General features: G+C 41.2%; 4 protein-coding genes across 4 annotated transcripts; all 4 read right to left on the bottom strand.

Moving 5' to 3' along the window:
• Positions 1–131: 131 nt before the first annotated feature.
• ATC70_012383 (Cytochrome b5 heme-binding domain-containing protein) lies at positions 132–1,295 on the bottom strand (the record flags this gene model as incomplete). Its single annotated transcript, XM_064831556.1, has 1 exon — positions 132–1,295. The coding sequence occupies one exon, from the start codon at positions 1,293–1,295 to the stop codon at positions 132–134; it is 1,164 nt and encodes a 387-aa protein (XP_064677836.1).
• A 1,388-nt stretch (positions 1,296–2,683) lies between these two features.
• Positions 2,684–7,562, bottom strand: ATC70_012382 (uncharacterized protein; the record flags this gene model as incomplete). The annotated part of the gene is made up of 5 exons (XM_064831555.1): positions 2,684–2,965; positions 3,019–3,155; positions 3,214–6,843; positions 6,904–7,198; positions 7,251–7,562. 5 exons carry the CDS (start codon positions 7,560–7,562, stop codon positions 2,684–2,686), a joined length of 4,656 nt encoding a protein of 1,551 aa, XP_064677835.1.
• Positions 7,563–8,198: 636 nt separating this feature from the next.
• On the bottom strand, positions 8,199–9,857 carry ATC70_012381 (uncharacterized protein; the record flags this gene model as incomplete). Its single annotated transcript, XM_064831554.1, has 1 exon — positions 8,199–9,857. The coding sequence occupies one exon, from the start codon at positions 9,855–9,857 to the stop codon at positions 8,199–8,201; it is 1,659 nt and encodes a 552-aa protein (XP_064677834.1).
• A 2,261-nt stretch (positions 9,858–12,118) lies between these two features.
• Positions 12,119–12,781, bottom strand: ATC70_012380 (uncharacterized protein; the record flags this gene model as incomplete). Its single annotated transcript, XM_064831553.1, has 1 exon — positions 12,119–12,781. The coding sequence occupies one exon, from the start codon at positions 12,779–12,781 to the stop codon at positions 12,119–12,121; it is 663 nt and encodes a 220-aa protein (XP_064677833.1).

Genomic DNA, 12,781 nt, shown 5'->3' with positions numbered 1-12,781 from the left:
AGCAATTTATCTTGTACAACGCTTATCACATCTGGTGAACCTCAGTATTTAGATAGCTGAGATGCACTTCACTTATCATAGCTTGTCCATGTTGTTGCACAACACAGACATATCTACCCATCAAGAATACCTTAATCTTTATAGACAGTTGTAGCCCTTCTGGCACAACAGACTTGATTCAATTCATCCATCTGTGCGTTTCTTTTCTCAACCGCAATTTTATCACACAGGGACAACAGGTAAGAGGAACCGCTAGCTTTATTACTACTTTGACATTGGTTGCAATCACAACCATGGTTATCCTCTTCTCTGTATTCAACATCCAAAATACAGTTCAAAACACCAACATTCTTGAAAAGCTTGCGTCTAGTGTCCAGATCCAACTTGTCAAATGCATGCATAATTTCAGTGGCACGGGAGAGGCAATTCTTGGTGGTATGTCCAACTTTCTTGCAGTGAAAACATGTGAGGCTGGAATCATACCTATTACGGCCGCGATTATTGTTGTTTCTCCTGTTGTTATTTCTGTTTCTGTTGTTGTTGTTGCTGTAGCTGTTACTGTTGTTGTCGTTGTTACGATGCATGATGGCATCTAGGTCCATAGGCTGTACATCACCGTTGTTGTTATTGTATCTAGTGTTTGTCTGAACACCAGCACTGATCTCCGGATGGTGGGCGAATTCATGAGCCAGAGCATCAGAGAACAGCTTCTCCAACGTACGTGATTCAATAGGCATGGCGCGAATTTTGGCAATCAATTCCTTGTCCTTTAAACCTCTCATGAAACGATCACATTGCTCACGTTCACTAATATCCTTGATGGGAATGACAGCATCCATAAAACGATCCACATAATCCCGAATTGAACTGGTTTGGCGAATGGTGACCAAAACATCACGGGCCAAATCTTGATCGTTGGTGGGACGGAAATTGCTAATCAAAATGTCCTTCAGCTCCATCCACGTTGTAGGTGTGGTAAGATTACTGTCGGGATCTTCATAATGGGCAACAATAGTGGCAGCACGTCCAGATAGCAAAGAAGAGGCAAAATTGTAGGTGCGTTCTTCATTCCAGCTGTTGTGCAGCTTTTGTTTGTCAATCAAACGAATCCAGGCATCAATTTCACTTGCATTGCGAGTGCCACTGTATGTAGGTGGTGTTGGCAACTTGACAGCAGGTGCTTGATTTTGTGCCTGAATGAAGGCAGTCATCATGCTGGTGAGCATGTGTTGGTTTTGTTCCATGAATTGAACATAGTTGGGTGGTATTTGTGGTTGTTGATTGTCTTCAGCCATGTTGTTTTAATAAAATGTGGTGAGAGAGACCAGAGAGAGTGTTGACTCGAGATTTGTGTGTTTGTTTTGATAGTTGGATTATTATTTGGGATCTCCGAGTTCGTGGAATAGGAATCAACAGCGAACGAGATGGGGTAGGTAGTGTTCACAGAGAGGAACTATGAACAACTGTAGTAAAGAGGGTTGACTATTATGATTCAGTAAATGCAAAGATCTAATATAGATGTTTCGATCTTTCCCTTTAATGAATACTTAGCCGGCGTGCCTTGATGATCGACTTTTGTTTACTATCTGTTATAGGCGACAAATAGAAAAAAAGGATTTAAAAAATAACAGAAGTTGCTACCAATTGTCAGATGCTAATACGTAGAGATAGTATATGCAATCTGAGATCTGATCGAGATATAAATGGAAGTAGATATAGAGAGTGTGCAGGAAGATGTTATAGCCTTTTAGTTGAATGGATAAAAAGGTGCTTTATTAATATTAGATTTGAACATTGATTTTATCCAATATAGTTTGTGTAATGTTGTGCGCTATCCAGGTTAATCGCTGTTTAATGTTCCTGGTAGCTGGCGCTCTAGGTTTAAACCTGCGCTTCTTATTCTTGTTTGTGTTTAGCCTGCCAATGATATCCTGCAAATCTAAATCACTGTCAAAATACCCTTCAACCCTGACAATTATGGCCTTTTAAAAAATTTAATATAATTGTAAAAAATAAGTTTTTGGTCACGTGAGCTGTTTTTTTACAGCACTCTTGCAGGTATTGTTGAAAGCCATAATATCATCAATATGGTGCCAAAAGTCAAGATACTAGTAGTTCACAATGCATTTTTTTTAGTATTAACTAAAGTTTTAATTTCAAAAGCGTAAAATGCTCGTTTTATGGACACGGAAGGAAGTAAAACCGTTCTAATGATTATAATTTTGAGTAGATTTTGCAGCGTATGTAAAACAATATTCACCGGCTCACAAATACAGTTGGCACAATAGATGAGATATCAGCTCTTCTTGTAGTGTTCTATATAATCTATTATGAAATAATACGCATTCCCGGGTCTTGGGCTTTCTGTTGTCACTCAATGGATGCAATATGTCAAGTATTTTCTTTGGTAACCTACTTTATCCAGGTCGAGTTTCACTGTAGCCATTGTATGTTTTGAAGTCAAATATTTTAAAGTATATTGTCATCGCGAATAGTCTTTTGAAGAAGGCAGTGGCTAGCATTGTATGGCTTTTGACTGTGGCCAGAATAATCTGACCATATGTAGGCAGCGATCAACTAAATCAAAATTCTGTAGAATCCATTTATTTGAGAACATTAAACGACAAATTTTATTTAGATATGTAATTTTTTTTTTGGAGGAGAGTTATATACTATTTATTTACTAATGATAATGGTGATTCTGACCGCGCGATAAAGTAGAGACATCATGCTTACCATCGCAGCATTGTCTAATGTTCACCATATCATCTGAATCGTCAGAGTCATACTGAGTGACATCCAAAATATGAGGAATACTTCTATCAGATGTTTTGGTATCAATTGCTGCAGAGTTGACAGATTGTTGATGTCCAGCATTTTCAACACTGCTGTCTGATGTGAGTCTTGGTTCCTCTATTATTTGGTTATTGGTATCGTTGGGTCGGTGTAATAAGAAAGACAAGGACTATTCGTGTGATTAGATGCATTGAGTTTTGTTCATGGAAAACAGTACATTACCTTGAGCCATAATTCGTGTCGTTCTAAGGATGGTGCGGTTATCTTGAGATCTCTCTTGGGAGTGCGAATCAAGAGACTCATTGGAGATGCGCCAGTAGTGTCATGACTTGGCACAGCAGATACAGATTCAATGAAGGCTAAATAATTGAGCAGTTTGTTAGTCTATAAGAATATACATTTGAAGAATAATCTTACCACTTTTTGCTTTGGCACCGTTTCCTTCAAAGCCTGGTTCCACCGAGCTCCAGTATAAAGTGCCTGTGTAAGGGTGCACCCAAAAGAATCTTTGATGCTTGTTCTCTGATATGCCACCACCTACATAGCGACGCGTATGCTTTGACATCCATTCACCAATCATTGTTTGCGTAATAGCTGAAATCACCTGGATATCAGTGCCACCATTGGTAGAAAATCCACTGAAGCTCTCGTCAGATCGCATAGGCATTGGCATTCTACCATGTGTGTTTTGGATATCATCAATGGAAGACATCGTAGAAATAGAGGTAGAGCTGCTCTGTTTGTTGGAAAGGTCTCGTAAACTGATGGACGATTTGGATTGAAGACGATGTGAGCCATACTTGGTGCTCTCCAGAATGCGGAAACTGCCAAACGTATTTGATGTGCTGTCTGTGCTAGGACGTTGGCTCTTCTGTATATTGTTTTCCTTTCTACCAGACCCTAATCGTAACGAAGACACAGAGCTTGATAATTTCAGCTTGCGGCCAGTGTTTGTAGGCGTAGAGATGGATGGAGCAGGCGATACGTTAACAGACGGAGTGTTCAATCTTGATGTAGACACGGAACGCTCAATAGACTTGGGCGCTTCCAATTGGTCTTGTGAACTGAATCTTGTAAACACAGGACTCTCATTATTCACGGTAGTCGGCTTGCTCTTGTCGTGCTCCAGTAATGCGATTTGGACAGCCTCTTTAGTATTTTGATCGGCTTCTTCCTTGCTGATCATACGCTCTTCTTTTTCACGTAATGCCTTTCTCTCCTTGGCCAGCACCAATGCAGATTCTGCTCTCTCTTTGTCTACAGCCTCTCTTGCAGCAGCCTCTGCTAAAGAATCAGCTTCCTCCTTGCTGATCAGTTCCTTTTCACGAGCAGCCATTGTTTGACGTTCCTTGACAATGGCATCTGCAGCAGCAACCTTGGCGAGGGCTTCAGCCTCTGCCTTGGAGATCATTTGCATTGCTTCTGCTTCTTCTCTCTCACTAGCCTCCTTTCTCTCTGCCTCTAATGCCTTGGCCACTTCATCTTGCACCATACGTAAAGCGAACTCTCTTGAAATCATACCCACTATAGCCTCAGCATGCTTTTTATCAGCAGCCTCTAACGCATCTGCCACAGCACGTTTCACCAGCACATTGGCACTGTCTTTTGTAAGCATGGTCTTCATTCTTTGAACGTTTTCTTCTGATTCCTTCTTGTAAGCTTCAATGTTCTTGGTCAAGGTATCAATTTCAGCTTGCTTGGCAATATTTGACTCTTCTTTTTGCTGCTCAATTTCTGCGATTCTTGCTTCAATTTCTTGCTTTTGCTCATCCAACTTGACTTGCATGGCTGCTTGGAATTCCAATCGTTGCTTTTCCAGTTCAATAGTCTTTGTAGTTTCAAGCTCTCTCTTTTGGCCTTCCAAATCTGCCTCTTTTCGAGCTTCCAATTCCAAAATCAACTTGTCCAGTTCAGACTTTTTGATAGTATCCATCTTTGCTTGCAGCTTTTCCAATGTCACTGCATTCATTGCTTCCAATTGCTTCATTTCAGATTGCTTGATTGACTCAAATTCGGATTTTTGCTTTTTCAATGCAGTTGCAATTGCCGTATCGACCTTGTTCTTCTCAGCTAACGATGCTTGTTGCGCCATTTCTTCGGCGTCTTCTTTTGAAATCATATCAGAGACTAACGCATCAGATTCTTGTGTCTTCTTTTTGATCAGCTTTCCAGTCGCCAAGGCAACAGCTGCCAGAGCCATTGAGTCTGCTTCAGTCTTTGTCACCATTTCCTTTTGAGCTTCCACGATTGACTCTTGGCGCACTTTTTGGATCAGAGTGTCCACCACGTCCTTTGGCATCATATTTTTCTGGGCCCGAACTGCTTCGGCACTGGCCTTTTCTGTTGCTTTTTGGACCACGGCGTCCACCTCTGTTTTGGGTATCATAGTTGCTGCTACTTCTTTCTCGAATTTGATTTTTTCTTCCTGCACTGAAGCTGCAATGAGCTGTTCGACTTTAGACTTGTGTATCATATCGACTGTCTTTTCAATAACGGCTGATTCAATCAGTTTGTCTACATCAGATTTAGGTATCAATTGGCTTTGAGATGGTTCGGTATGCTGAGGCGTTGATGATGGCAGGTTGCTGGCATCATTTCTGACTGGCTTTGATGTGGAATTTGTAATCGAGTCGTCCTTATTGGGTAATAGCGTCTCTATTTGTTCAGGAGAAAGAATGAACTCTGCACGCTTAACTATTTCCTGTCTCTCCTTGATCAATGCTCTAGAAATTTTTTCCTGAATGTAAGTTTCGGCGGGTAATTCTGATAGTTTGTTTGTATTGTCGCCTGCATTGGCTGCTGTTACTGCTGTTGTAGCACCATTTACACAAGGCGTCTCCTGATCATTAAAATGAGGAACATCTCTGTCTTGTACGACAAAGGAGTCAGAACGTGTATCACTTGTCTGGTGTTCATGTTCATGCTTGACAGGTAAGGACGATGAAACCACCAAAGTAGAAGGCGACAGCAGCGAGTCAGAAGAATGGCCATGAGCACATGGCTTGAATTCCATAGGGTCGGTATTGGTGCCTGCATCAATCACTTGTACCTTGGCTTCCAATTCAGAGGACAACGGCTTCATAGAAATTGAAGCAAATGGAGTGCTGTTCGCAAACATGCTGTCCAGTGTGTTTCCAGTAGCGTTTCCAAAATAGCTCATTGGGTCTTCCTCACCACTTTCATAGTCGTTTTCCTCCTCGCTATCTACTGGTAATTCCTCCTCTCTATCGCCCTCCTCCTCATTCAACTGGAGTTGCTGATCTGTATCTGATTCGTTAGCAACAAGACCCCTGGGTTGTCTTGCTACGCCACCTCTTTTCTTCTTTGTCAAGGGCTTCTTTTTCCCATTTGCTCTTGTACGACCATGGCCACCATTTTCTAAGGAGATGGTATTGTTGGCATTCCAACTAGACATTTCCTTGCTCATTTGCTCAATGGTTTCTTGACTATCAGACAACATCTTTTTGAGCTCAAACTTCTCTAACTTTTCCTTGTGGTAAGAGCTTCTGAGATTCGAGATGATGCGGTGTGCATGTGCTAAAGATTGCTTCAACGTTTCAGTTTCCATAGCTTGGTTGCGAGATTGTGGTGAAACAGTTGCTGTAGATGCTGCATTGATGGTTTGATCGGATTCTGAATCTTGATCCTGAATGGGCTCTGCGTTGGGCTCGATTGGATTCAGCTCTTCAGCAGTGCGAGATGTTGAAGCGAGTTTGATGGAAAGTTTGGCTTTGCAGATTTTAAGCTCTGTGTTGAGTGCCTCGACCTGCTTTTGTAGTTGCGAATTATCGCGTTGTGCGCTGGCTGCGTGTCGTCGAAGATGATATGTCTCCTGTTCATGGCGAGCCTTCATTGCCTCCACCACAGATGCATTCTTCTCCTCTTGTGCTTTCATAATGTCAATCTGCTCAGACTGGGTCTTTAGTTGCTTAGTCACTCGACTGAATTCTGAGTTGTGTCTGGCCACTGCTTGGTTTGATTCTGACAAGTGTGCACGCAGCTCTTGATTTGCAACTTCAAGATTCCAATTCTCTTCCTTTAGTCTCTCTGTGTCAAGCTCAAATTAGTCCTTGTTGCCATCAGGGTAGCACAAACATAAGGACTTACCCTCCACTTCTTCTCTCTGCTTCAGATGCCTCAGTGATGCCTCTTGATTTCGCTCTTTATCAGCCAGCGCCAACTCCAATTGCTTGATGGTTTCATCTTTTTCTTGAATATTCACTTGCAGTTTGCGTACTTCAATCAACAGCCCTTGACCAATTTCAGTTGCGAACTCAATATCAGGATTTCGTCTATTTCCATTTGCTACTTTTGTACGCTGCTTTGATGGCGAAGAGTTTGTTGGAGCAGGAGGTAGCAAGAGAGGAGACGCATTCATGCTGTTGTCTTGCAAACCAGTTGACTATGAGACAGGATTAGAACAAGTCCCGTTTGGATAACAATCATAACTTTACCTTGGAGCTTTTCAGGAACTGTACTTCATTTGCCAGACCTTCCAGCTTGAGTCGAAGATCATCAGGCAGCTCATCTTCTTGCTTGAATCGATTTAAATCCAATAATTCCTTGCGAATGACATCTGTTTGTTTAATCAGGGCATTTCGGCTGATTTGGCTTGTTCCGACTCTGCTTAGCATCTTTTCCTTGTCGTTAAGTTGTGCTGTGAGCTCTGATTTCACTTGATTCACATTCATTCCAAAGAACGAAATAGGTCTCTTTTGCTTGGACATGGTTTCCGAGAGGCTGTTTGTTGCTGTTGGTTTTGACATGTGCCAGTGCAAAAATAAATAGCCAAAAAGAAAGAGAAAAGAAAGGAAGAAAAAGAGAGAGAAAGAAAGAGAATATACAATCTATATATATACCATACAACTTTTTTGATGTATAACAAAACAACAAGAAAACAACGTGGTGACTAGAGCGTCACACAAGCGAAATACACTTGGTTGGTGGCTCGAAATAGAAAGCTGCCTGATGCTTCTGCAACTCCTTCACTCCTACAACATCTTACTCTACATCGCCAATAAGGGAAACCTCCTACCTTGTGTCGGAATGCTAGTGGCTCTGTTGAAACATTTTAATATAAGAGTTATGGTAGGCATTTGAACCTTGAAAAGCGCTCGTTTTTATATTCACTGATCTAATGTGCAATGACCTGCAAATGCGTGCGTGTGCGTGTGTGTGTGTGTGTGTGTGTGTGTGTACATGAGGCCAAAAAGCACCTTCTTTTAAGCGTATTCATTGTTTACCCAAGTCTTTTGGAACAGAGATGTAAATGACATAATCTATGTAGCCCCAATGTGCTCCTGATTCTCTGCTTTTCATAGCTTATTTTTCTGATAAAAATGAAATCATGCAATGTTTTTTATACCATATGATATGACATTAACGTTTATTACAGATTATATTTACAAAATGGTTGTATCAATAGGTCTCACGGCAACACCTGATTCCTTCACAAACTTCTTGACAGATTGAAGAGGAACCTCCTTGCGATGGAAGATACCAGCAGCCAAGGCAGCTTCAACACCTGTCTTTTCAAACACCTCAACGAAATCTTCCACACGGCCAGCACCACTAGAGGCAATTACAGGAATCTTGACAGCATCTCTAACGGATTGAATCAGCTCAAGCTCGAAGCCAGAGTTGGTACCATCACGATCCATACAATTCAACAAGATTTCACCAGCACCCAATTGCTCACAGGCAGTGACTAACTGAACTACATCCAAATCACGACCCTCACGACCACCCTTAACGGTACATTGGTACCAGCAGTATTGCTCACCATTGGGGCCAGGAATGGAGTTCTTGACAGTGTTGTGAGTGGTATCCTTGGGATTCTTGACGTATACACGGCGAGGATCAACAGAAATGACAACAGCTTGCGAGCCGTAAGCTTCAGCAATAGTCTCAATGGCAGTTGTGCCCGTTTTCTTGCCACCACTGGCGATAAAGTTCTCTGCGCAGTAAACAGCATCGCTACCAATGGACACCTTATCAGCACCAGAACGGAAATATTCTCCGGCAACCTCGAATGCAGGGTGAACAGTGCCATCAGGATCAGTAACATCACGAATACCGCCACCAATAGTCAAAGGAACAAACACGCTTTCAGAAGTACGCTTCAATACCTCCAACATAGGTGTGTCACCCAAGGGACAATTACGGAAACTTGTGATGTTTAAAAAGGTCACTTCATCGGCACCTTCTTCAAAGTAACGCTTGGCCAATTCAACTGGCTTACCCAAGTTACGAACATCATTACCACCTTCAGTTTCACGCACATCGTATTGATCTCCCTTGGTCACCACCAAATCACCACTATCGTTAGCACGCACATCCAAACAAGCAATAATACGTCTAGTAAATGTATCTTGATCGAGCTTGGCAGGAGCTTTAGTGGTAACAGTAGTTTCATCGACAAGGCCAGTACCCGTAATGAAAGATTTCAACAAGTTGATACCAGCGTAACCACTCTTTTCAGGGTGAAATTGAGTAGCGAAAACATTGCCCTTTTGCACAGAAGAAATAAAGACTTCATCACCGTATTGTGTAGTAGCCAATACCCAATCCTTGTTGTCTTCAGAGTAACGTGCGCAGTAGGAGTGAACAAAATAGTAAACTTTGTCTTCATCAATGCCGTAATTGACAGGTTGGCCTGCTGATCCATTGGGTTGCTTTTTCAGCAATTGTGTGTGGTTCCATCCCATGTGTGGTACAGCCTTGGTGGTGTTGTCGAATTTGATGGTCTTTCCAGGAATAACGCCTAAACCGGGTTCATCGCTTTCAGAGGAGCCTTCAAACAAGGTTTGCATGCCAACACAGATACCCATAAATGGCTTTCCAGAAGCAATGTAAGCTTTCAATGGTTCAGCATATCCCTTTGAACGCAAAGCACGCATAGCGAAACCAAAATCGCCTACACCGGGGAAAATGAGCTTATCGGCAAGGGCAATATCTGAAGGTTCTTTGACAAAGGTAATGTCGAAACCCAAGTGGTTGATGGCATTGACTAAACTACGCACATTTCCGGCTCCATAATCCAGCATGTAAAGACCAGGCATTTTTTGTTTAAGTTGTTGTGGTGGTGATGGAGTATTGTTTAAGTCGTCTAAGTTGTTGTCGCTGTGTACAAATAATGAACTAGCTCAAGGTAGAACTAGTTGTTGTAGAAAGATGAAGGGAAAACAAAGATGATTTGAAATGTAAATGTTACTGAAATATTTAATTTGAACTGTAGTGGCTTGGATGACTCACTGTGATGAGTTTGATTTGATTTCTCCAAGATGATGATATTCTATGACAAGTATCAGTGCTACTATCACGTCAGATAAGATACAACTGATGCTGTTGACATGTTGCCAAACGTGTGTAGGTAGAACTAGCTTGGTGTGCTCATTCGTCATTGCGTTAAACATGGAAGTTTTGATTTCGTCGTAATTTGAGATGGATTACAAATACGGCAACCTTTAACGAGTTACAATAGCAATTTCCTTGAATTTATGTCAGGAACAACCATTAGTTTTGCAAAAGAATCATCAAATGATTGACCAGATGCAGTTTTTATGGCTCAACTCGACTAAGAACATGCTCTATTATAACAGGAGTGTTCAATTTGAAGGTTCAATTGATCTGCACAGCTGAATAATCCTCTCCTGAGTTTAAATTCGAAAAATCAAGCTTGGCATTTTTTCCCTCCTCGAAGCAAATTTGACAAATTTTGGAAAAATCTCAACCTTTCAAGGATTATTTATTGACCATCTTCAATCTGATAGGTTTTGTAGTTCTAACATGATCAGCATGAAATTAAAAGGGCTATCTGCCCGTATTTTTTGTTTTTCTGTTTAGCGCCTTCGTCCAAACCTATCTTGAGAAATTGACGATTTCATTAAATCAAGCAAACGTCAGAAAAGTCGATACGAAATATGCCATTTAAACATTTTCACATAAAAGAGCGAGTTTTTCTACCTATTTTGTCCCTCATAACATCATAGTGAAAAGTGTCGAATTTGGATCGAAAAACAGCAAAAACGTCGAATTGGTGAAAAACCATGAGAGGGTACCTCATGAAAAATTGTTAAATTTTGATCAAAAATCAACCACCTTGAAAATTTGTAAAAATGCATTATATGAATTACGCTGACTGAGACAAGTCTTTTGATGTGATTTAGAGCGTCAGGCGAGCTCTAGAAGTGCTCAGATATGGTCTCAAAAGCATTGAATTCTGGCCATTTTTGATCTATTTGGCATGATTTTGTACAAGCAAACCTTTCGGAATAATTATGTCTGTTGTTGAGAGCCGAGTAAAGATGAATAAAACCACTGACGAATCCGGCAATGGGGAGGAGGTTTGGAGGAGGCGCTACGCCCATCCACCAAGAACATAACGCATCTAATTCAACATTTAGTAACATCGACCTATGAGGCGGTTTTACTGTAGCGAAGTAAAGGTAAAAACCATGGCAACTAAGCGTCTAACCCAACATTTGGTAATATTACTCTTAATGAGGGTTTTACCGTAGCGAAGCGAAGGTGCAAAACAGTAGTATCCAAGCAGCATTTTCGGTTATTCATTTCCAGTGTTATTAAGCTTGCCAACAATACAGCAACGCATCAAAATTTGCATGAATTAGCTTTACCAAAATCAGTATGCTTTCTATTCAAATTAGAAGTTGCACAGGCCGCAGAACTACCCTTCCAGAAAACTTCAGCTACCAAAGATGTGATTCATGCCGTGTAAATAAAAGCCATAAAGCAAAACATAACCAAATTGGACAGTTTTCAAGCCTTCATATCTTGACACGTAGACCTTTCTGAGTCACCGGAATGACGCCAAACAATTGTACTCGAGTAGTAGTAACTTCCTGACACGTTTGCTCAACTTTTTTAGGACCTAAAAAACATGGTCAAAAATCGACCAAAAACCATGAGAGGTACCTCATGGTACCTCATGGTTTTCATCAAAAATTAAACGATCGCATTTTTCACCTTGAAAATGAAGACTTTTACTATGGTATATATCAAATCAAAATGTTTCTCTCGATCCAAAGCAACCTCTGAAGCTACTTTTATGAGGTCTTCATATGCAAAATTTCGACATTTTGGCCAAAAACCTTATTTCATATTTTATCAAATTACTTAATAATTTCAGTCAAAACATCTCTTTTACTTGGCACCATATGGAAGCGCCTTGAAAATCACTTCAAGAATGTATTAGGAAGCTTTTTTTTTGTAGCTAATATTTTATTTTATTCAAATATTATTTTATGAGGGACACATCGCAGAGTGGTGGACCTCGAGCAACGGAATAAGCACCTAATCTAAATTATGTTGTAGTAGGTAGCAGTCTATCAATTAGACAGACTGTCCTGGAGGAAAAGTGCTCTATGGAGGCGGTGGAGAGTGGTACAGGGTTCTGTGAACCGTGAAGCCAATACAGATTCCACATTTGCCATAAGGTAGTAGATATGACGGCGATATACTTGGATCGATCTTTTATAAAGCGAGGAAGATGTAGATACCGCATTGTGCCATATATGATCTCGGAAGTCAAAGGATATTTGGCGTAGTATTGTGAGATCACAGATTGCCATAGGTGCCATTTGACGGGACAGTCAACGAGGAAGTGTCGCAATGTATCGATGCCTAGGGCACAAAAGGGACAGATAGAGTTTTCCACAGTGCCAATTGTGTACAGGTATGATTTATGAGGGATGCATTTCGACAGTGCCCGATAGAGGACCGTTCTTGCCGCTGGATGAGCAGGTGCTGACCATAATGTCTTGACCATTGAATTGTTGAAACGATGGTCCGACGGAACCAACTGTCGTTGCTGCTGACGAAAGGTTACGGGATGGTACTGAGTCCATAGGTCTTTAGTGCCCAATTTGCTGAAGAAATCAAAGCTCGTCCAATCTAAGGTGGAGGCGGAAAGAGGCTGCAGAATGTGCGGCCACATACCAGGAACCAGTTTGACGGTTTTGAGCAT

This window comes from Mucor velutinosus (genome assembly GCF_035048745.1).
Source record: "Mucor velutinosus strain NIH1002 chromosome Unknown tig00001569, whole genome shotgun sequence".
NCBI lineage: Eukaryota > Fungi > Mucoromycota > Mucoromycetes > Mucorales > Mucoraceae > Mucor > Mucor velutinosus.
Note: the sequence above shows the minus strand (reverse complement) of the source record. Positions and strands in the feature narration are given on the sequence as shown.